We start from the raw sequence: 24,355 nt of genomic DNA, 5'->3' as shown, positions 1-24,355 counted from the left end.
TACCAAAAAAAGAAAAGAAACCACCTAAAACATTGGTTTTAGCCAAAACAGATACCTATGGCATCATTTCTTCTGCACGGTCATATACAATCAGCCCTCCATATTCACTGATTCTGCATCCATGGATTCAACCACCCAGAGCTTGAAAATATTCTGATGTTTTCCTCTCAAAAAGCAAACCTTGATTTTGCCTTTTTATATAAGAGATACCATTTTACTACTCCATTGTATATAATGGGACTTGAGCATCTACAGATTTTGGTAACCACGAGAGGTCCTGAAACCAAACCTCAGCATATACTGAAGACCACTGTATATATTTCCTCTGACATGTAATTTAATTTATTCCATATCAATATAATACTCCAAACATAAAGTGACAGGAACTGACAATTTATCCAACAGTGTGACTATAGTAGACCATAGCCAACAGCCTAGAATTCTGGGAGCTGTAGTCCAATGATATCCAGGGACTCACATATGAGGAAACATGTACAGGTTGAATATCCCTTATCCAAAATGTGTGTGACCAGAAGCATTCTTTATTTCACATTTTGGAATACAGTGGTACCCCGGGATACGAATTGCTCGCGTTACGAAATTTCCGGGGTACGAAAAAGTTAGATAGGAAAAAACTGTTCCGGGTTACGAAGATTTTTTCGGGTTACGAAATTTTTTTCGGCGCGAAATTCAAATCTGAAAGCGCGGCTAGCGGGCGGCTAGCGGCTTTCCAGCGCCTTTTCGGGTTGCGAAATTTATCGGGTTACGAACGGCGCCGCGGAATGAATTAATTTCGTAACCCGAGGTAGCACTGTACCTGTATTTGCATATTCATACACAATGAAGTATCTTGGAAACGAGACCCATGCCTTTGGGCCTGAACAGACAGGCACAAAAAGCCGGCTTTCGCGCATTTACATGCTGCATGTTCTGATGATGCCCTGAAGCCAGCAATGAAGCATTTATACGCCGCATGCCACCAAAGTGGCTTGAAGCTGGCTTCAGGCTGCAGCAGAGTGGCAAAAGCTGGCTTTTTTCCACCCCAAAATGGAGCAGATCTTTTGTTGCTCCTTTTTGGGCTGGCTTCAAGGAGGATTGGGGCCATGGCTTGCACATTTATTTTGCCCCTATGTTTCATATATACTGTACCTTACATACACAGCCGGAAGATAATTTTATACAGTATTTTTGATAATATTGTGCATGAAACAAAGTTTGTATACACTGAACCACGAGAAAGCAAAGTTATCACTATCTCAGCCACCCAAGAAAGAGATTTTGTTTTTTGGAATATTCAGAATTTTGGAATTATGGATAAGAGAAGCTCAACATGTACTTGAGAGAAAGGATTTATCAACATGAAATATCCCCCCCCCCGAAAATGAAGTAACAGACAAGGCACTCAGAAAGTGATGCATTTGTGTGTGGAGGGGGAGCTATTAGGAAGCAGACTGCCACTTTAAAGACATGCACTAGACTATACAAACTGTTATTTATTTATGTCAATGCAAGATTTGCTTCTAGTGCAAATAGCACCATAAAAAGGGGCATTGTCCTTAGAAACACAACAGGAGTTGGATAGGTCAAAATCCACTTCCTTGTCTTCTGCAATTCACCTGTTTGATACTCCATGAATTTTATTTAATTTAAAGGCAAATTTTTCATTTGGCATGACCTTGACTGCCTCTTTTGTAAGAACTACTTTTCTTTTCTTATTCTTTCTGCCTGCCCTAGAAAGAATAAAGAGAATACATAGCAGTGCAAGAATGAAGGGAGAAGAAAATCTCAAAAGATGTACTCAAGACATTACATTAAGGTCTAATGTTTTCAGAATCAGATCACTCTTCCTCAGATCAGCTACAAAAGAAATTCATAATCCTTTGGTTAGCCTGTCAATGTGAACCCAGATATAAAGACTCAAGACTCCCTTGTAAGCTACCATTCCCAGAAATCTAAGCACCACTGTTAACAACTTCCTGTGTATACTGGTTTTCCAGTCTAATGAAGGCCTAAGGAATATCTTTTTTTCCTTGCTGGTGCAGGCAGGTAAGCTCAGGGGAATGGGGAAGGGAATCAAAGAGATTCTGGCTCAGAGTATCAGAACATTCATTCTTTCCAAGCCTGATCCATTTCTAAACTCAGAAACTTCACTATTTCTCTACTCACAACCTTAGGATGAAAACAGCTATGAAGGAGAAAATGACTGAAAGCCAACTGTCACTTTGCTCTCACATTATTCTGTCATTTGTATCAGCCCCCCCCCCCTTTTAAGTGGAACACTAAAATGTTTATGTAATGGAGATATATGAACTATATTTGAAATAATGGACATAATGGGCATGCAATCTGTCTCTTTTTTCATACACACACCCAATATGGCAATAGTGATCTATGTCCACCGCCAAGAGCAAGTGTTGACCCAGACACCTAACATTTAGGTATAGTTGAGAGAAAGATGGAAATTGCTTAAGGTCATATTTCCCCCACTCCCAACTCATCCATAGTCTCATTTGAATCCCTTATGCTACTAGAACACATTCATGAGCGAGGAAAAGAATTGCTAAGGGCTGTTTCCCCACCTCCACTTTCCCTTGCCTTGTAAACATTACTTGACTCATCCAAAGTTCATCATCAATACATTTATACAGAAGCCTAGGTCTGTGGTCTGGTCAAAGAGAGAGAGAAAGAGGAACCATACTATCACAAGCCTCAGATGAATCAACCAGCAACAGAAAAAAGTGGAGCAATAGGGAAAACAAGCCAAGCTGAGGCTTTTTGTGTTTGTGCCTGTGCCTTTACCATCTGGGCAGCAGCTGAGGCAAGGAACTTGGACAGGGGGCGGGGCTAAGGCCTCTGAGGCTTCTTCTGCCCTGCTGCATTACCACCAGCCAGCTCCAAGCCAAGCTGAGGCTTTTTGTGTTTGTGCCTGTGCTTTTACCATCTGGGCAGCAGCTGAGGCAAGGACACGCCCCCTCTGCCCTCTCGCCGGACCACCGACGCCACCAGAGCTGCGCCTTCGGCCGGGCGGCCTCCTCCCGGGGTGTCGGAGGTGCGCATTTGCGCACCGCCCCGGGAGTGCCGCCCACGGACTGGGGAGCTCCGCGGCGGGACCCCCTTAAGACTCTGGGCTTGGCTTCTGGCTTTGGCGTTTGGCGGCCAGGAAGCGAGTGGGCCTTTAAGGAACACCTGGGGGGAAGCAGGGAGGAGCCCACCAGGTGAGAGCGGCGGGTACAAAAGCCGGGCAACCGGCGCCTCCTTGACACGCCCCCCTCTGCCCTCTCGCCGGACCACCGACGCCACCAGAGCTGCGCCTTCGGCCGGGCGGCCTCCTCCCGGGGTGTCGGAGGTGCGCATCTGCGCACCGCCCCGGGAGTGCCGCCCACGGACTGGGGAGCTCCGCGGCGGGACCCCCTTAAGACTCTGGGCTTGGCTTCTGGTTTTGGCGTTTGGCGGCCAGGAAGCGAGTGGGCCTTTAAGGAACACCTGGGGGGAAGCAGGGAGGAGCCCGCCAGGTGAGAGCGGCGGGTACAAAAGCCGGGCAACCGGCGCCTCCTTGACACGCCCCCCTCTGCCCTCTCGCCGGACCACCGACGCCACCAGAGCTGCGCCTTCGGCCGGGCGGCTTCCTCCCGGGGTGTCGGAGGTGCGCATCTGCGTACCGCCCCGGGAGTGCCGCCCACGGACTGGGGAGCTCCGCGGCGGGACCCCCTTAAGACTCTGGGCTTGGCTTCTGGCTTTGGCGTTTGGCGGCCAGGAAGCGAGTGGGCCTTTAAGGAACACCTGGGGGGAAGCAGGGAGGAGCCCGCCAGGTGAGAGCGGCGGGTACAAAAGCCGGGCAACCGGCGCCTCCTTGACACGCCCCCCTCTGCCCTCTCGCCGGGCCACCGACGCCACCAGAGCTGCGCCTTTGGCCGGGCGGCCTCCTCCCGGGGTGTCGGAGGTGCGCATCTGCGCACCGCCCCGGGAGTGCCGCCCACGGACTGGGGAGCTCCGCTGCTGCGGAGCTGCGCAATTGCGCAGCTTTTATTGGGCGAAGAGGCTTTGGATTAGCCTGGGAGCAGGGGATGCCTGTGGTGGCTAACCCCTGCTCCTCTAATAGCCATAGGAGGGTGGGGGGAGGATAGGGAAGCGGGGGATGCCTGGGCCGGGGATAACATCCTTGCGAGCGGGGCTCCAATTGAGGTTGTGTGGGGCAGGGGGAGGTATGGTGGTGGGAGAAGGGACTGGCGTTCCAGGGGAAGGCGTGATAGATGCATCATATCTATCCCGCCTTCCTGTCCCCCTCCCAACCAGAAGGACCTGAGGGTCACTCCAACCGTGCCACAAACCCTGTCGCTGCTCCTGTGCAATGCCAGGTCTGTCAACAACAAGACCCACATCCTCCAGGATCTGCTGGAGGACTCTAAGTGTGACCTGGCTTGCATTACCGAGACCTGGCTGGGGCCTGAAGGGGATGCGGTGTGGGCTCAGGCCCTGCCTGCTGGGTTCTCGGTGAAGGATCAGCGCAGGTTAGGTGGGCGGGGGGGGGGTGTGGCCTTGATACATAGGAACACCGTGTCCCTCACCAGGAACCACATCCGACAGACCTCCTATATCGAGTCTATTTACCTGACCCTAAAGGCTAGGGACAGTCTAGGGATTCTGTTAGTGTATCAGCCACCCCGTGCATTAGCGGACTCCCTTAACGAGCTGACACAGCTGGTCGCTGAGTTGATGCTGGAGACGCCCAGGCTTCTTGTCCTGGGCGACTTCAACATCTCCCTCACGGCCAGCCATGTTCCATCCGGTGCGGCTCGGGAATTCATGGAGACCATGGCGGCCATGGGCCTGTCCCAGCTGATACAGGGTCCTACGCATTGTGCGGGTAATACTCTTGATTTGGTCTTCTGTTCGGAGGCGGAGAATCCGTGGGCGGAAATAGTTAATGTTTCCCCCCTGTCATGGACGGATCATTTCCTGGTAGAGGTGAAACTCAAGGCCTCTACCCAGATCCCCCCCGGGGGTGGTGGACCTGTTAGGATGGTCCACCCTCGAAGGCTGATGGAACCTGAGAGGTTCCAAGAAGCCTTAGAGGGGCTCACGGTTGGAAATGACGGCGACTCTGTTGATGCCCTCACCGGTATCTGGAATACCGGTCTTTCTAGGGCTATACACAGGATCGCTCCCAAGCGCCCTCTCAGGCCCGCTTCCAAGCGTAAGCCCTGGTATACGGAAGATCTCCGGGCAAGAAAGCGAGCTCTGCGACGGCTAGAGTACCGTTGGCGCAAACACCTCCGCTTAGACGACAAGACTCTCCTAGACCAATTGTTAAAGGACTATGGAGAGGCAATACGAGCAACAAAGAACTCGTTCTATGGTGCTCGTATTGCGTCCGCTGAGTCGCGTCCGGCAGAGTTGTTCAGGGTGGTCAGGGAGCTAACTCAGCTCCCTCCCGCCCTGAACCAGATCCTTGAACCTTCTAAGGCCTGCTGTGACTTGTTTAACGACTTTTTTGCGGATAAAACTTCTCATATAAGCGAAGGTCTGAACGCCGACATTATAGCAGAACCTAGAGTAGAAGTGTCCAGAGCTTCCGTGGACTATGTTAAACTGGATCAGTTTGAGTTGGTGAGTACCGAGGATGTGGACAAGATCCTCGGAAGTGTCCGGAAAACAACCTGCTCTCTTGATCCCTGCCCCTCGTGGTTAGCAGCCCAGGGGGGACCGGCGGTAACATTGTTGTTACGCCGGATAATTAATACATCTCTGAGGGATGGGCTATTTCCATCGGATCTTAAATTGGCCATTGTAAAACCGATCCTAAAAAAGCCCTCCCTCGACCCCCTGGTTCATAATAATTATCGGCCTGTTTCGCTGCTACCGTTTTTGGGAAAGGTGATCGAGAGGGCGGTTGCGATCCAGCTTCAGGCGGTCTTGGATGAAACGGATTATCTGGACCCATTTCAAACTGGCTTCCGGGCGGGTTACGGGGTTGAGACTGCCATGGTCGCCCTGGTCGATGATCTCCGTCTGAGCATCGATGGGGGAAGCGTGTCCCTGTTGGTGCTCTTGGACATCTCAGCGGCTTTCGATACCATAGACCATGGTATCCTTCTGGGGCGCCTGGCAGAGGTGGGGATCGGGGGCACTGCGCTCCAGTGGTTCCGTTCCTACCTCTCCGGGAGGTCCCAGATGGTGCAGCTGGGAGACGTGTGCTCTGATGAGAGGCCCCTTAAAACTGGGGTCCCTCAAGGAGCCATTCTGTCTCCCATGCTATTTAACATTTACATGAAACCGCTGGGAGAGAACATCCGGAGACATGGGGCGCGGGGTTATCAGTACGCTGACGACACCCAAATTATTTTCACTATGTCTCCGACTGATGCAGTGACCGGGGATGGCGTCTCTCCTCTCGTGGCCTGTCTAGAGTCAGTAATGGGCTGGATGAGGGAAAACCGACTCAAATTGAATCCAGAGAAAACGGAGGTACTAGTGATAGGTTCCCCTGGTCCAGGAATGGCGGTGGTTCCACCTGTCCTGAACGGGGTCACGCTCCCTGTGAAGGACTCCGTGCGCAGTCTGGGAGTGCTCCTTGACTCGTCGCTTCACCTGACTGCTCAGGTGAATGCGACGGTCAAGAGCACCTGTTATCAGCTTCGGCTGATTCGCCAGCTGCGCCCATACCTGGCCCAGAGGGACTTCGAAACTGTTGTACATGCTCTGGTAACTTCGAGACTGGATTTCTGCAACGTACTCTACATGGGGCAACCCTTATACCAAACTCGGAAGCTGCAAATGGTGCAGAACATGGCAGCCCGGCTGGTCACTGGTGCTCCCAGGACCAGCCATATAACACCGGTTCTGAAAGACCTCCATTGGCTGCCCATTCGCTTCCGAGCCCAATATAAGGCGTTGGTAATCACCTATAAAGCCCTAAATGGCTTGGGCCCAGGATACCTGAAGGACCGACTCTCCCCGTACATTCCGCCTCGCACCCTCAGAACGTCTGGGCAGCAATTACTGAAGGTGCCTGGGGCTAGGTTGGCCTCCACTACACGGAGGTCATTCTCCACAGCTGCCCCAGCCCTTTGGAATACGCTGCCCACTGAGCTCCGCTCGTCTACCACCCTGGCCCAATTCAGGAAGGATTTAAAGACCTTCCTGTTCCAACAGGCATTCCCCGAATAAAATCCTGTGGGCCTCCCTCCTCTTCCGTGGCCAAGAGGTTGGGCTATGGGGCTTTTGTTGGTTTTTTTCTCTGTATGATTACTGTATTGTATTTTAACTCTTGTCTTGATGTGTTTTGATTGTATTTTAACCCATGTTGTAAGCCGCCCTGATTTTTAGAAGGGCGGGATATAAATAAAAATTTTATTATTATTTATTAAAACATTGCTTATCCACGCCCTTTCCCAAACATGTTAGTCTCTCCTCCACAGTCAGTTGCAAGTTACCAAGCAAGCTCAACTTGATCACACCAAAATGTTGCATCTAGTGTCCTTTCACACTACATAGTTATAGTGCTAAGTGTCATGGTTCCATCCTATGGATTTCTGAGATTTGCAGTCTAAGGAGGGATATTTTAGAATCATCTGCCAGAAAGTTTTAATGCCTCACCAAACTACAGACACAAGGGCCCGTTACAAATGGGCACCCTAGTACGCGATGAGCGCGTACTACGGTTAGAAAGGGGCATCACTTCTTGACACCTCTAACCCTAGTACGGACCCAGTCAGTACAAAATGGCAGCGCCCTATACAGATGGGTGCTGCGACTCCTCCGCACTGCAACCGGCAACGGCCCGAGACCTGTAACAGGCCTATATGATTTTTATGCGACGATATCTCATATTATTTGGTACTGATTTATTTTTATTCACTAACAATTAGTAGATACTGTAATCCAAGTTTTCTCTTCCATCTAGATGGGAAGGCACAAATCCCATGTGTTAAATGACAGGAAGTAGGCAGAAGGAAAAAGCTGGAAACAAAACAGATTTGCAGGGTATATAATTAACTTCTTTTGCTCTGCTTCAGTATTACTCATTCAGTTCCCCTCTGTAAGAAAGGACTGTGTCAGTCTTCCCCCCAATATCAGTGGAGCCAAAGGAGGCAATCTTGAAGGTGACTCCTTCCCAAGCCCATAGTACATAAGCAAAAGGACACAGTAAAAGTCACCACCTGGAAAACTGCACATCATAAAATAATGCAAAAACCTTATGAGGAAGAACTGTTAAAAGTACAATATTAGAACTAGGTACTATTATCAGTTCCCTTTGTTCTTATCATCTGGTTCCCACATGTGCAAGTGTTAATCACTACGAAGCAATCACAGGTCATATCAGAAAACAGCAGCAGCACCCACTTTGCAGATTGTTCTACTCAAAGCAAAAGTAAAAGGAGGAAAGAAGGTAAATGATTAGTAGATTCTAGTGTAGACCTGAATTTAGTAGAAACTGGACAGTATCAGGTAAAATGTATACCATAGTTTCTGGATTACTCTTCACAGCTCAATAGGAATTTTATACAAGATGTTTACACAGGTATGAACATTAAAAAAATCTACTAGTCTGTCTGTGAAGGTCAGAGACTGTTCATTGGTGGATCAAATTTTGGTTCTTCACGTGTACTTTCTGGCCCTTCTAGTCAATAATGCAGAGGTAAGATGTTGTACACAAATGGAGAGAACAGAATTTGGATAGGACTTGTCAGCAGTCCAATTGGAGAACTGCCACTCTAAATCACCTCCTATTCAGTCAAAACTATTGCTAATCTGAATGCTCAAGATTGTAAAAAACTGGATTGATAAAAACAATCCTACATGAGGGGTTCAGGTTTTTATTTCTATTTTTAAAAATAAAAAAACCTCAAAACTTTATCTGCTTCTCTGAAGTGCAATATTTACATTATACATCACCTGAATTTCTTAAGTGTAGATTTTTTAAAACTGACATCAGGACATTGGGCAAAATGTAAGAACAATAATTAAGTCAGCTATACTGATTTCAGAAATAGAGCATAAATAACAAAATTACAGCCACAAATTTTGGCCACTCAAACAAGTTCTATTGTATCATTTCAGGGAGATGGAGTGAAGAACTGACTCACACTTTGGAAATATGACTGAGACCTAAATCCCACCCAATATTTTAAGCAATTCTGAGCCCTTTCCTCTTTCCATATTTGTACATGAATGTAAATGTTCAAAATTTGATAAAGAAAGCTCTTATAGAAAATAATTGATTTTTTTCATTAATTTGAGATTATAATTTTTAAAAAACCTCTTGTTCCTCTTAAACCCTTAATATCCCTTTATTTTGATTCCTAAATGACTTGATATGTATCTGTTACTAGGGGTCCAGGAAACACCAGGTGACATCCTAAGGAAGGATAACACCACTTCTTCCCAAACATCTGCCCAAACGTTTAACCACATGAAACTAGGTACATGTAAATACATTTGGGCTGTATGTATGATACTGTAATTCAAAGGTATAATTTTAATTTGCTAGTTGTTTATGCCACAATTATTACCATTATGTTCAGTGATATGTGGGAATTATAATTAATGGGTAATATTCATACAAAAGACATTACTAAGGATTCTGTGTGGTGTGGTTTGGGAGGAGGTCAATGCAGGGGCTGACACCATGAGTTACCACTGGGGCACGGGAGTGTTTCCATCACTTATCTTATTTAAAGTTGCCAGGATATATGTGTGTGTGTGAGTGTGTGTAATAATTTCATCACACCTTTCCATGTAACTTGAGACTAAAAAATGAAATGGCATATCCTGTCACATCACATTACACTCATTCATCCCCCCCCCCCCCGGATTCTCTGAAATGCAGGATCTGGGACAGCAGATAGCTTCCTCCTGCATACTAAATTGAAGTCTATTGTTGCCCTTTAGTAATATTTAATATTTTTAGTGTTATGTTAGCACTTCCTGTGGTAACTACATTGCATAACTACATGGCTTGGGTCCGAGTTACTTGAGGGAATGCCTCTCCCTACACAATCCGCCCCGCACTCTCAGAACAACAGGGAAATACCTACTTGAGTATCCCAAGGTGAGACTGGCAGTAACTCACCAGAGAGCATTTTCATCGATAGCTCCGAGGTATTGGAATAAACTCCCTGAAGAGATCCAATTAAGCCCTACCTTGACTTGTCTTTAAAAAGGCTCTGAAAACTCATCTCTTCGGGCTAGCATACCCTCCTGACTCATTATAGAGAAAGATATTCCCTAACAAAGCTTACTTCAAGATGTTTAACCTGCGATTGAGATATCTTAAGATTGTTTTTATACGTTGTTTCTATAGGTTTTATTTTTATTGGAGTGTATCTGAGATTGTAATTGATGTTATATGTGTATTTCGACTGATTCTGTACACTGCTTTGATCTGCTGGAAAAGTGGTATATAAATAAAGTTGTTATTATTGTTATTATTATTATTATTATTTATATTGAGCATATGCCACTGCGCTGTTTAACCTTCTCTGCATACGAAGAAAGCATTCAGGGGAAGCATTCAGAATAAATGGCCTATTAGAATTAAACACATATTATGTATTTCTCATTCTTTAAGTGAAAAAAATCTTAAATGGCATGCTATGTATTTAATGTTGTTATATCCTTAATTTATAAAATCAATTAATACAGCAATCATAACACAATAGATACCTGATTCAAAAAGTGTGGGACATCACTCTGCCCAAAAAGTCACCAATAAATCCATACAGTAAAGGTCCATAAAAGAGACACACATTTAGCATCACCTGGTATTATGTCTACCCCCAATAAAAGTCAAGCAGCTACTCAACACCTAATTTATTAGACTTTTATTTTTTGTAGTATACAAACCTCTATTTTGTTGGACAGGGAATGACTATTATATTAAATTTTAAAGAAACCCATGATCAGAGAATTGCTTATTGAACAACAGGGATGTTACAATTTCTCCAGAATTCATGTTGTGGAGAGGGGGAGCTGACTTGATACTGAAACAAGAACTGTATTTAGTCAGTCTTAAGATGGGGCATGGTCAAAAGCAGATTTAAGAGTACACTCCCATGTTTATTCAGAATTAAGTCCCATTGCTCTCTGTAAAGTAGTTATTCCCAGGTAAATAGGAACAGGATTACAGTCTTAAATGGATCAGGATTTACTAGGCAACATGCAGGTTTCAGACTGTAGCTAGGAATGCTGGAACAAAGAAACATGCAGTGCAGCAGTTACTCAGATGTGTCTCCAGAGCTAAGCTCAACAAACAGATTCCTTGTTAAGCAGAGAACACAAGTGAAGAGAATGTGGCAGTCTTGATATTAGCAAAGCTACAGATTAATTTTAAACATATCAGTGAAAAAAGTCCACAGATGCCAAATTGTGCAGCGTTACTTTGCAACAGGAAGAAATGTAACCATCAAAGGGGGCGGGGGGGGGGGGGTCCCATATTCTGATGGCAGAAAAACTTTCCCTCTAATTTCAGAATCCCACTTCTGCTAGCTGGAATTTGGAATTCTCCAAGTTACACAAAAAGCAAAGGTAGTAGTGATAGTCTACAAGGTAAACAAATATCATGGTCATCAACTATGAACGAACTAAAATGTCACAAAATCATGACCAAGCTTTTAAATTCTCCATAACTCTTAATCAGACCAATGAGGCAGAAAATCCAGTCTGAAGGCTAGTTCTAGAGAATGTAAAGGTTTGCTCACAATGCTGTAATGTTCTGGTTGGTCCCAACTAAGACACAGACTGACTGGGGATTTTGGAATTTTTATTACAGACCAATATGACTTCCTTTGCTTTTATGAGTTTATGATCATCCATTGATGCTTAAGCCATTTTCCTTTCATAAAGATCAGACAACATTATATTGCCACAATGATTCAGCAGTTAGCGATTACCGTAACTATGTAGAAAAAGGGTAAAGATGATAAACATTGTGGCTGGATGTTAATACTGTACTGAAGCAATCAATACTTTTACCTTGCTGAGAAATATTTGCAGAAACAGTAGCTGCAGTTGCCAAGTATACACCTAAAAAGTACACAAAGAGCAAAACTTTTTAAAAAAAAGAACAAAGGTGTTCATCATCACCTACTGAACCCTTTAGAAAACACTCATTTTGTGAACTGTATATTCCAGCCACAGTACATTTTCAAACACTGGTTACAAATCAGGTTTAAGTTGAAAGCTTAAAATGTGTTGCTTTCCAAGACAAATGTACAAATGTGCTTACACTACTCCTGTGTAAATCAGTGGGAAATTAAGATGTGTCTCTTGGCTGGATCATGCCTGAAATCTTAGTGGTAGCACCTTTTTTACACACAAAAGATATGAGGCTCAATCCCTGCATCTCAATTGGCCTGAACAGACAGGCCAAAATAAAGCTGCTTCGGGTCACTTTGGAGGTATGCTGTTTAAATGACACACACATCTTAAGAGGCCGGAAGTTGCGCCAAAGTTGCGCTCCAGTCCTTTGGATTAGAGCATGGCTTTAGCACAGCTCCTGGCCTCTTAGAATGCATGCATCATTTAAACAGCATACCTCCAAAGTGACCTGAACAGCTTTATTTTGGCCTGTCTGTTCAGGCCCAATGCTAGGTTCAGAAAGATTCTTTTCTGAAACTCTGGACAGCTGCTGCTAGTCAGTATTGACAACCTCAGCTAGATTTACCAATAAAATGATTTGATGTAATACTTCTTTCTATGTTCAAATAAAGTGTTTATGCTTTCTAATCTCCTCCATTACCCATTATTACACTTTGAGTATATCTATGCACAGAAGCCTTTGATTTCGAAAGTGTCTCAGTAGAATCACTAGCTTGAACATATCTATCTGCATCTGAGGAAGTCAATGCATCTGAGGAAGTAGGTTGAAGTCTACGAAAGCTCATGCTGCCAATTTCTTTCTTTCAGTTAGTCTCAAAGGTGCTACAAGATCTCGCTACGTACTGATTCTACAAACTAACATGGCTATATCTTTGAACTGAACTTATACCATTCTCAATGGGAAGTCAAAAAATCTGTAATATTTAAATTGAAACATGAGCCTGGGTGACACTGTTGAATTGTTACTAAAACTGTGGCACTTATTCAGGGAACTTCTCCTTCGATTGTACACAGTAGTTCATGTATTAAACCTAACAGAGGTACACTACCAAGGTGACAGACTACATATCCAAGAAGATTATGCACCAGGACACTGATTATTTGTTAACCAAATTTATTTATACTGTATCTACTCATGTATAAGACTAGAAATTTTAGTCTAAAAATTGACCCAAAAAACGGCTTATACATGGGTCAATATAAATGATGTACTTTAACTCTTATTTTAGAAAAGGAACCATCTCCTGGTGAAAGGCAAGAGTGTAATCTGTTCTGGAAGCACTGATCCACCTCTACTCTCTCATCCATCCAGCCTTTTGTGTGAACAGAAACAACTGTGCCTGCTGAAATTTTCTAAGTTATTTAGATCATTTGTTACATGCTTCTAAGTTTTACTTTCTACTTATCCATGGATCATATCAAAATCCATAAGTTTGGCCCCCAAACCTGCCCTCGACTTATACATGAGGCAAACTTATAGTTGAACATATACGGTAATTGTACTAGTAAAGAATCATTTGCAATAGTTATACAAAAATAAATGCAAATTTCCCCCTATAATCTCACATCTTAATTTCTTTTTACTTTTATTTTAAAAAAATCTTTTAAACGGCCTTGTGTTACAGCTTTGTGGAAGAGGTGGGGTATAGATTTTCAAAAATCCAGTTTTTCAATTTGTGGCAAAAACAAACTATGTGTTGTATCCAATTTGGATATGGGCCTAAATACCCTGAAGGCACCAGATCCTGTCTGAATCTTGGAAGCTAAGCAGGGTGCTGACCTCTGCTTAGCACTTTGATGGGAGACCACAAATAAATACCAGGTGCTGTAGGCTATATTGCAGAGGAAGGAACTGGAAAAACCACTTCTCTGAGTATTCCTTGCCTAAGAAAACCCTATGAAATTCATGGGGTCTCCATATGTGGACAGGCAACCTGAAGGCACATATAGACACACACAGTGTGATGTAGTGGCTTGAGTGTTGGAATAGGACTCTGGAGACCAGGATTTGAATCCCCATTTGGCCATGGGTGATCTTGGGTGACATTCTGTCTGCCTCAAAGGAAGGCAAAGGCAAAGCCCTTTTGAAAAAATCTTACCAAGAAAACCCCATTATAGGGTCACCATAAGTTAAAATGACTTCAAGGCACACAACATCATCAACCTATTTGGAGGCCCAACAGAAATGGAGGCAGTTATCCACCTCCCTACTCCAGATTTCCGTGAGTTCTCAAAACTGGCTCTGAAAGGTTAAGAAACACTCTGGAGTTATTTTTCAGCAGCACTGAGTACTGCAGGACAGCAGGGTGAAGGAACACCAATGCAACACTGCATTTAGAACTATACTTGGAATTATTCTCATTGTAACACTAAAACACTGTTTGCATTTTATCACTTCAAAGATAGGAGAGGAATAACTAGTCCTCCATTACAAAGAGAAAACAACCGGGAAGCACATCTATCTAGACCTCCTACCCTCCAAATGCTGGCAGACTGATGTAGCTCTGAAACAAGCCTACCACCACAGTAAGAATCAGGCTATAGAGCTACAGACTCCATTTTATATATCTATTTATTGAATTTATATCCCACATTTCCCCCAATAAAAATTTTAAAAGGTCCAGCTAAAACATTTATTTTAAAAAGTTAAAAAATAATAAATTAAATATTATTTAAAACCTTATTAAATGCAGCTAAAAACTTAAAATGTATTTAAAATATAATCACAGTAAAAGATTTTAAAATCCTCCAGAAGATGAGAGGTTTTAGGAGAAACACAGCAAGATTAACTTTCCTTTGGAGAAGAAAAATTGAGATCTCCATTTTGTTATTTATACAAGTTCACAAGCTTTAGCCTGTTTTCTGAAATTCTGAAATAACCAGGACCACTACTCCAATGGGAGTGGGAGGATATATGACAAGATCTTGCCATGTTGAGCTCCAGAGATGCTCAGAAGTTCAACCAAAACACAGCATAACCACTGGGACAAGCCCTTACCTCTACATCATGTTCTTGATCATGTGGCTGCATCTTACACTGCAGAAATAATGCAATTTGACACCACTTTAACTGCCATGGCTCAATGATATGGAACCCCTGGGATTTATAGTTTGTTGTGGTGTCAGAGCTCTCTGACAGAGAAGGCTAACCATTTCACAAAACTGCAAATCCCAGAATTCCATAGCATTGAGCCATGGCATTATTTCTGCAGTGCAGATGCAGCCTGTGTCGTGGTATCACTTTGGCTGTATATCCATCATCATTCCCTTTTATGTTCTTTAATAATGAACTTGGATAGACAAAAGAAGTCCTATGTCATAAGCTTAACTATAGGATGAGCTTTCGTTGTCTTACTAACCTATTTCATGTGATGCTGTTTGACAGTAGAGCACCCTGCCTCTGAGTGGAGTCTCCTTCTTTGGAGGGTTTTAACAGAGGCCGGATGGCCATCTGTCAGGGTCCTTTGATTGTGTCTTCCTGCATGGCAGGGGGTTGGACTTGATGGCCCTTGTGGTCTCTTCCAGCTCTAGGATTCTATTTTATCCACACACTTAAGGCTTACAGATAGTCAGATCAGAGGGGAAAACTAAATGCTGAAAGTACTGCCAGTAATAATTACATTATAAACACTGTTCATTCACAAAACCATTGCTAATAATTGTAAGCTGCTCTGGTAGCCATTAGGGCTGAAGGGTGGAGTATAAATACCATAAATAAATAAATAGTACTGCCAGTAATAATTACATTATAAACACTGTTCATTCACAAAATCATTGCCGATATCAAAAGCATTTTGCACTAAAAATACTACACAGAGTAACTAATCTCACTGTCAGATGTGGAATCTTTTACATTAAGCTGAAAAACAGGATCTTTTTGCTACTTTTTCTTTGGGGTGGATAGAAAAAAATCTCTACACAATTAGAGGTCTGCTAATTTCCCCACTTCTGATTCAATATGGGGGGGGGGGGGGGAGAGAACGAAAGGAAACTGTAGATTGTTTATGTTCATACTGTCTAGAAAAAGTCTAGAAAAAGCCTACAGCTGAGAAGAACTAAGCAACAGACTGTTGAAAGGATCAGATAAAAAACAGAAAAGACAATGGAAGACGTAGAGCAGGAATTGACTTCCCTGGGGAATTTCCAGCACAGAGAATTTCAGAAAGTAGAAAGGAAAGTAATAGAATCTTTGCTTCAAAATTGTGGCTCAATGCCTTTGCTCTTCTCTCGATGTCCCTGACCAAGAAAGATGAGGCAGGAGTAAAAACTGGCTTCACACCCAGCCTGTGCACACAGGTGCTGCCTGATTCTCAAGGTCAGGGATCTGCTGGTTCCTGAAATATCAACTGAGTATGTTCCAGTGTTCCCCCACCTTCCCTGCATGGTGAAAGCAGGAAAGGGAAAGAGCCTGAGGCCTGACTTTGAAGTCATGATTCACTTTCTCCCCAGCTCAAGAGACCCAGTAACACCAAAATGTGCAGCCTGCCAAATCATCCATAGTTTATTGTATCTTGGGGATAAGCATTAGAATAAGGCAGAGGAATGCATGCAATTAAAACAAAAACAAAACAAAACAAAAAAAAACTTCACTCTCATACTGCATCCATCTGTTCCAGCTATATCATCATCATCATCATCATCATCATCATCATCATCATCATCATCATCATCATCATATTAACTGCATTCCATTGTTCCAAGAAAAAGTGGTAGACAGTTTTTATGGGTCTTCCTTCACAGCACAATTCTATCTTCACAATAGTCCTGTTAGATAGGTTAGGCAAAAAGATACTTTGCCCGCTGTATTTCACATCTTCTCCTACAACTTTGTGACTCCTGTGACTCCAGCCACAGCAAATGAATTTGAAAACATATTAGCAAAGAGAAGCAGACAGCACACACCTTCACAATGAAGCAACATCAGTTCCACAAAATATAAATGCCACTGTATTGGTACTGATTCAGCAACAGAGCATATTATTATTATTATTATTATTATTATTATTATTATTTATATAGCGCTGTAGATTTGCACAGCGCTGTACATAAAAACAATAAATATAAAAGAGTAAACCTGCCTATGGCATACAATCTAAGAAATAATAGGATAATACATATAAAATACATAGCAATACAGGAAAAGGTTCAATAAAACAGGCAACAAAAAAGAACATCAAATAGCAAGTGACAATCATGCAATGCCTGGGAATGCTTCTCTGAACAGGATGGTCTTCAACTCCGTTTTGAAGCTGATTAAAGAAGTGATGGCCCTTGCTTACAGGGAAAGAAGGTTCCAGGAGTGAGGGGCAGCAAGTGAAAAGGGGCAAATCCTAGCATAGAATTTAAGATCACAAGAGGTTGGCACTTAAAAGTCTCAGATTTTCTATGCACTTGATGAATTATTGTGATCAACTCAAGATGAAGGTTGTTTCATGCACAGTGTTTTTAACATATACCTATAACATGTGCATGCACATTAAAAAGTATATGGCATATGTATACTTGCCAGACCCTGCTTTTTATTTTCCTTGGTGTCATATCAAATAAATATGATACATTTTGAGGATTAAGGTATCACCATATGAACAATGGAGAGCCAGTGTGGCAAAGTGGTTTGAGTGTTGGATTACATCTCTGGAGACCAGAGTTCAGTTCCTAGCTCACCCATGTAACCCACTGAGGGACCTTGGACAAGTCACATGCTCTCAGCCTCAGGGGAAGGCAATGACAAACCTCCTCTGAACAAATCTTTCTAAGGCACGTTACAGACCACCGAACTGCGGCGGTCTGCTGCCGGCGCCGCTTGCAGCGTCTGGGAGCCGCAGCTTCTAAACCATGGGACTCCCGGACACTGCGAGGAAGGAGCGCAGAAATCGCGCTCCTTCCTGGGCCCCGGAAGTGGCGCCGCAAAGCGCAAGGCGCGCTTTCGCAGCGTCACTTCTGCCGCGACACATCTGGACGCTAGGCATCCAAGACGTCAAAATGGCGGCGGCCGTGTGGAACGGCTGCTGCCAATTGTTACAGACAGAGTCCGTAACAGGAGTAGGGGCATCTAAAAGAGACGCCCCTTTTTTAAACTGGGATGTCCTAAGGACGTCCGAAATGGCGGTCTGTAACCCGCCCAAGAAAACCGCATCATGGAGTCACCATAAATCAGAAACATTTTGAAGGCACACAACACACACACACATATATGAACAATAATTTGCTGACCTTCATAAAGGTCAACTACACACTCTAGCGAAGCTACAGTCTAATTGTAAGTACATCCATTTTTACTGCAAATGGAAAATCCACCAAGTTGTTTGTTAGGGCAATATAAATTAGTTCTGGTCTTGTGGTTTACAATGTAATTTGGGGGATGTAAAACACAACGCTACATAATGTTTCAGAATGTTTGAAGAAATGGTTCTGCTGAGGGTTTAGTGTGCTTTTACTTCTCGTGAGAGTAACATTCAAACATTTAAAATTGTCAGGAAATGTGTGTGTGTCAGCACATACTTGTTGCATCATTAGACAAGGTCCAGTAAGGTTATAGGAAAATGAAGTGCAAGTCCAGAAGGACTGGCAAAGACAAGGCAGTACTTTGAGCTTATTTTCTTTGTCGATCACATATAATATTAAACAGTGTTCTCTTTGTAGCACACTTTTCGGTTATACCCCATGACTGTGGGATTCTATCTTTGTACACCACTTTACTACCATTAGTAATACTATGCACAGCATTGAATGCACCTGAAAATAAACAGGACTTGGCTAAAATCTGCTGTTGAAACTGCTCCCATAGCTGGTCTCTGCCAAAGAAGAACAACTGTTTCCTCTGTTTTCAGCTCTAATACTACTATCAGTCAGAAAGGTACATCTTTTTTCAAACCACTTCCTGGCTCACTCTGAAGGAGGACTCTGAACTTCTGCCATAGAGCCATGTGGCATTCTCTGTGTGGGCAATCATTGCCAAAGAAAAACAGCACACACTTTAGCCAGAATTTCTAGCCTCTTTCTTTGGAGACATTAGCAACAGGTGATATAATTTAGGTTTAGACTGGGCAGGAGGTGGAAGAGGGACATTAGCCCAGCATGCCTTTGTCTCATGTTATTTGTGTGATTAAAAAATAGAAGCGAATGCCCAGCCAAACTGCTTGCCAGTTCAAAACTTGTAAAGGAAGTGGCCAACCCACAAGAGAATACCCCTGATCAATGGTGTTCTCAAACAAGCACTTTGTAGGTGTTCATAAAAAAATCACTCAGAACACCTCCTGAGTGGGATATTAGAGCAAGGCTACAAATGTGGTTCATGCTTTATGATCCAAGCCACATTTGAGACTGCCAACCAGGGCTGGCAATTAGAATATCAATTCTTGTGTTTTTAAATGCTTTTTTGAAGCATCCAGGAGGGGAGTATGGGACAAGGAATGGGAGTGTTCAGAGTATGAGATACATATTATGGCGCCACAAGTGTGGTAGCTCATCTGGTGTGGTAAGCAGCTGCAACAATGGGCAAGATTTTACTAAAGAATGGTTAACTGCCAAGACTCCTCCCTGCCAAGGAAGTACTGACAAGGCACTTTAACAGAATTCTCAGCACACTTACAGTACTGAAGTTCACAGAAACTTTACAGGGGGAAAAATCAACACCACAGCATTTTCAACCTTATCAATGTTTGAAACTCTATGACATGGAACAGCAAAGATCTGTAATGAAATGTGCAAGTTTTCAACCCTTGTCAGATAAATCCAGAAGAACAATTCCTTCACATGGGCCTGAATCCCTAACAGAAGGAGGAATTATGGGGAAAGAACACATGGAACAAGTTGGGTTTTTTTAAAAAATGCATACATTGGAGGCAGGATACCATTTAAACCATCAACACAACATGCCATGGAAGTTACACCTTGTAAGAGGGAATTTTCAAATGCATAATGATCTCATAAAATAGTAAAGGGCTGCTCCATTTTGAAAGCATATAAAAGGATCTTTAACTGTGTCTTCAAGCATATACCCATTTTGTTCATGCTTAACACAGAGAGACTTTGTTGCTGTTATGTGCCTCCAAATCATTTCGAACGCATGGCAACCCTAAGGTGAACCACTCAGGAGTTTATCATGGGGGGGGGGGGGAATGTGGAGTTTAAACAGTGATTAACCCATGAAAATTGCACAACTGACATTAAAACATGATTAAAATGACATTAACACAAGATCCATTATCCTGGGAATAACCAGGGAATAACCAGACAATAAACAGCAAAAAGTCATTCACAGGAAAATCCAGTGAATGATTTGCTGCTGTTTCTTGCTTGGTTATTCACGGGTTAATGGCACTTTAATCATGTTTCACCCCAACGTCATGTGAAAATCATTAACGCAATTGTGGGATTATCACAGGTTACTCATCGTTTATACTTCCAATTGTCCCCTGTGTGGGTTTTCTTGGCAAGATTTGTTCAGAGGTGGTTTGCCATTGCCTTCCCCTGAGCTGAGAGAGTGTGACTTGCCCAAGGTCACCCAGTGGGTTTCCATGGCTGGGTGGGGAACTGAACCCTGATCTCTACACATTCGAAAACATGAACAAAATCCTGCATGAAGCCCCCACCCTGCAGTATATCTCAGGAAATGAACTCAGTGGGACCTACTCTAAATTACCTTTAGAGGATTTCACTGTTAATCTGTAAAGTAGACTGTTAGGATTTTCTCCAAAACAAATCTGCATAAGGCAGCAACGGACATTACCTCTCATGATGATATGATTTGGTTTGCTAGCATTTTGAATCTTGTCAGAAGGTATCTTGGAAACTATACAGAGCCAGCGTGGTGTCGTGGTTTGAGCATTGGACTAGGGTTCTAGGAGGCCAGGGTTTGAATCCTGACTTGGCCATGTAAACCTACTGGGTGACCTTGGTCAAGTCACACTCTCTCAGCCTCAGAGGAGGGCAATAACACCCCCCTCTCTGAATAAACTTGCCAAGAAAACCTCATGATAATGACATTTATTTCTATCCTGCCTCTTCAAAAAGATTGAGGTGGCTTACATCAGTAAAAGACCATATAATACAATAAAGTAAATTCCACTATCCCCTCCCTCCTTAAGGCAAACTGGCATAATAATTACAACATAATGATACGGCCTTAGGGTCACCATAAGTCGGAAACACCTTGAAGGCAACACAGCAAAAACGACAGAGGAGCTGGCCCACATTTCTTCATACTCAACCCTCCAAAACAAACTCCAAGCAGCGTATATTTCTTCATACATGCCTCTCCAAAACTAACTGCGTGCAACTCGTGGAGAAATCTTGCAGCACCTTAGTGACTCACTGAAGGAAAGAAATGGGCAGCATGAGCTTTCCTAGACTTCAGCCTACTTCCTCAGATGCATTTGGTGAATGCATCTGAGGAAGTAGGCTAGGAAAGCTCATGCTGCCCATTTCTTTCTTTCAGTGAGTCTCAGAGGTGCTGCAAGATCTCTCTACATACTAAACTGTACAGACTAACACGGCTATAGCTTTGAATTCTGCACACCACTTGGTTCCAGGAGGCTAAAAAAAAAAAAAACTACCTTAAAGTGTGCCATCTACAACAACCACCCAGAGGCTCCTTGGAGCAAAAGGATTCCCCTGAAAGCTAGGAAGGAGATTCTCTATTTCCCAAGCTTTGGGAAGGCTTGAGAGAGATTACAGGACATCTGTTAAAGCTGCTTGTGGCTGACACCTTGACCTGGGAAAGCCTTCCTGCTACATCCTGTGTGTGTGTGTGTGTGTGTGTGGAGGGGGGCAGACCCCTTCTCCAAGCCCCCTCAGGTAACCCCCAGCAGCCCTTTGGCTTGGAGAAGGGGTCTGCCCCCCTCCACACACACACATTACATGTAGGAGGAAGGCTTTCCCAGGTGTTTCCCTCCCCCTCCCTCCCAAACTGTGAAGACCAGAGCTCCCCTCCCCTCCCTTCCTTCTTTCCTTCCTTCCTTCCTTCCGTCCTTCCTCTCTCTCACCTGAGAGCTCCCACCAAGCCCACCCTCCCACATCCCAAAGCACCTGGGAAAGGAAGTGCAAAGGAGAGAAAAAGAACACACACACACACTTTCCCGCCTTTCCAGCCCAGGTGCTCCATGACTTTTATTTTCATTTGTTGGAGCCAAGGCAAACTTACAGCCATAGCGGGGTCTCTGCAAGGCCGGCGAGGAGGGCTCCTCCTGGTGCATCCTGGCCGAGGAGAACAAACTTCGGGGAGCAGCCGCCTCCGACTCCCGAGGAGGGCTTTTTACGCGTCCGTCCGGCAGCCTCCGCCTCTCCGAATGCGCAAAGGATTGAGAGAGAGAGAGAGAGAGAGAGACAGTAGGGGGAGCCTCTTGTCCTCACTGCACACACACACACACACACTGACTGGTGCTGCTTCCCCAGGGAGCCTCAGTGGTGGTGAAGGCAATGGTGGCCCCCCTTCTCCCAAAGAAGTTCAGGGAGGCGGTGGCGATGGCTCTGCTCTCCTGAGCCTTTCCCTTTCCTTCTCTTGAGTTAGTCCTTCCTTCCCCGAGGCTCGTCCCTTTGGGCCACCTGGCTCCCTCCCCCGCAGCAGAGGCCAAGGAGGAGAAGCAGAAGGCGCCTGGCTCAGGGCTAGGGAGCTCTCCTCTCCTCCCTCACAGCGTTTCCTCTCTTTCTTTCTTTCTCTCTCTTCTGTCCCAAGCCCCATTATTCACTTGGGGAGAAGGGGGGGGGGGTCTTTGCTCCACAGCGACCCCTGTCGCCTTCAGCAAGGAAACCCTTTGGGCGGGAAGCCCCCTCCTCCTCCTCCTCCTCCTCCTCCTCCTCCTCCTCAGTTTGGTCTCAAGGAGCTTCCAAGCTGAGGGCTTGCTCTCTTTTTCTTTTCTACTTAGCTCCCTTACTTGTGCCCCTTTTTATGTTGCATGGCCACAGGTTACATCCTCTTACCCTCCTCGCCTTCCCTTGCTTTGTGTGTGTGTGTGGCTCCTCAGCTTTGCAGAAATGTTTGTTAAAAACATCTAGGGGTAGCCATGTTGGCCATACAGCAAACCCAATAACAGCCAAACAATGCCTTCATTCCCACTACCTTTTAAACCGGATCGTGATTCAGTTCGAACTGGTTCAAGCAACCCTGGTTCCCACATAATCCAAATCGCTCAAGCGATTCCAGAAAGGGGGGCAAGCACTAGACCCATTTAACCCATGTCTTTTTGACACTGTTTTTCCCCCACTTCCTTTTTGATAAATTCTGCACAAGTGTGAACCACAAGCGGATCGGAATTGATTCAAATTTCCCCTTCGGCGGCTGGAAACAAATCATTTTGAATCGATTCTTTCATGAACGGGAACCAAAAGTGGGTTATTTTGATGTGATAACCTGACAGAAAATGCGATTGGGGCAAATGTACTGGGAACCACGATCTGATGTCAAATCGATCCATCGATTCGGATTGCACACTGATTTATCTGCAAGTGGGAATGAGGCCAATGATATCTTTATTGAGCCAACCCAAATGCGCAATGACATGTTGCAAGTGTTCAAAGTCACGCTGACTTCTTCAGGCAAACAGGAGAAAGAAATGGAAGATGTTAGTCATAGGCCTGCATTTTCTGTTTCTGGTCTTAGTTCAGGTGGTAAGGAGGGCTATCTGCGGGCAAGCACCTCCCCCTTTTTTGACCATGGGGTCACTGGGAGATTCTCAAAGTCAAGGGAATTTAGTGTCCATCAGCAATTCAAAGAAGATGTTTCCTTGGAACTCAGCATGCCTTCTTCCTTTGGGAAGCCACAGGTTCCTATGTAGGGAGAGAATACTGAATCTCTCAAGACGTTTTCATGTTTTGCATCGGGAACAGTTTAGGTGGTGTAGAGGCAAAGCATGCCAATCCAGTCCCAATATTAGGAGGAAAAATGCTTTACCTTTGTTGGAGGCAGAAGCCTCAGATGGCAAGGTCCCACTGCACTGGCTCTCTCCATAGGATTCCCCTGTGATGGCTAAAATGCGGTATCTTGAAATCCAAAAAACACCTAGGGGTAGCAGTGTTGACCATATAGCAAATCCAATAACATCCAAACAATGATACCTTTATGGGGCCGAGCCAAATGCACAATGACATGTCACAAGCTTTGGAAATCACACACTGGCTTCTTCATCAGGAAAACAGGGAGAAGGAACTGAAGATGTTAGTCATAGGCCTGCATTTTGCTGTTTGTGGTATTAGGAGTTTATCACACTGGGGCTAATTTTGGCATTAAAGAGAGATTAAATGCATTTAAAATATTCCG

General features: G+C 44.3%; 1 protein-coding gene across 2 annotated transcripts in view; it reads right to left on the bottom strand.

The window, feature by feature from the left end:
* The window catches only part of IQGAP2 (IQ motif containing GTPase activating protein 2), a 196,588-nt gene extending 174,262 nt beyond the window's left edge, over positions 1-22,326 (bottom strand). For both annotated transcript variants that reach the window (XM_089494494.1, XM_089494496.1), the window contains exon 1: positions 22,244-22,326. In XM_089494494.1, coding sequence (XP_089350620.1) covers positions 22,244-22,295 — 52 coding nt within the window. In that variant the 5' untranslated portion in view covers positions 22,296-22,326. The remainder of the gene's footprint in view (positions 1-22,243) is intronic.
* Positions 22,327-24,355: the final 2,029 nt, after the last annotated feature.

This window comes from Sceloporus occidentalis, unplaced genomic scaffold (assembly GCF_023333645.1).
Source record: "Sceloporus occidentalis isolate IW3139 unplaced genomic scaffold, rSceOcc1.0.p SCAF_1, whole genome shotgun sequence".
Taxonomy (NCBI): domain Eukaryota; kingdom Metazoa; phylum Chordata; class Lepidosauria; order Squamata; family Phrynosomatidae; genus Sceloporus; species Sceloporus occidentalis.
The sequence above is the reverse complement of the archived record's forward strand: the minus strand, read 5'-3'. Positions and strand labels throughout refer to the sequence as shown.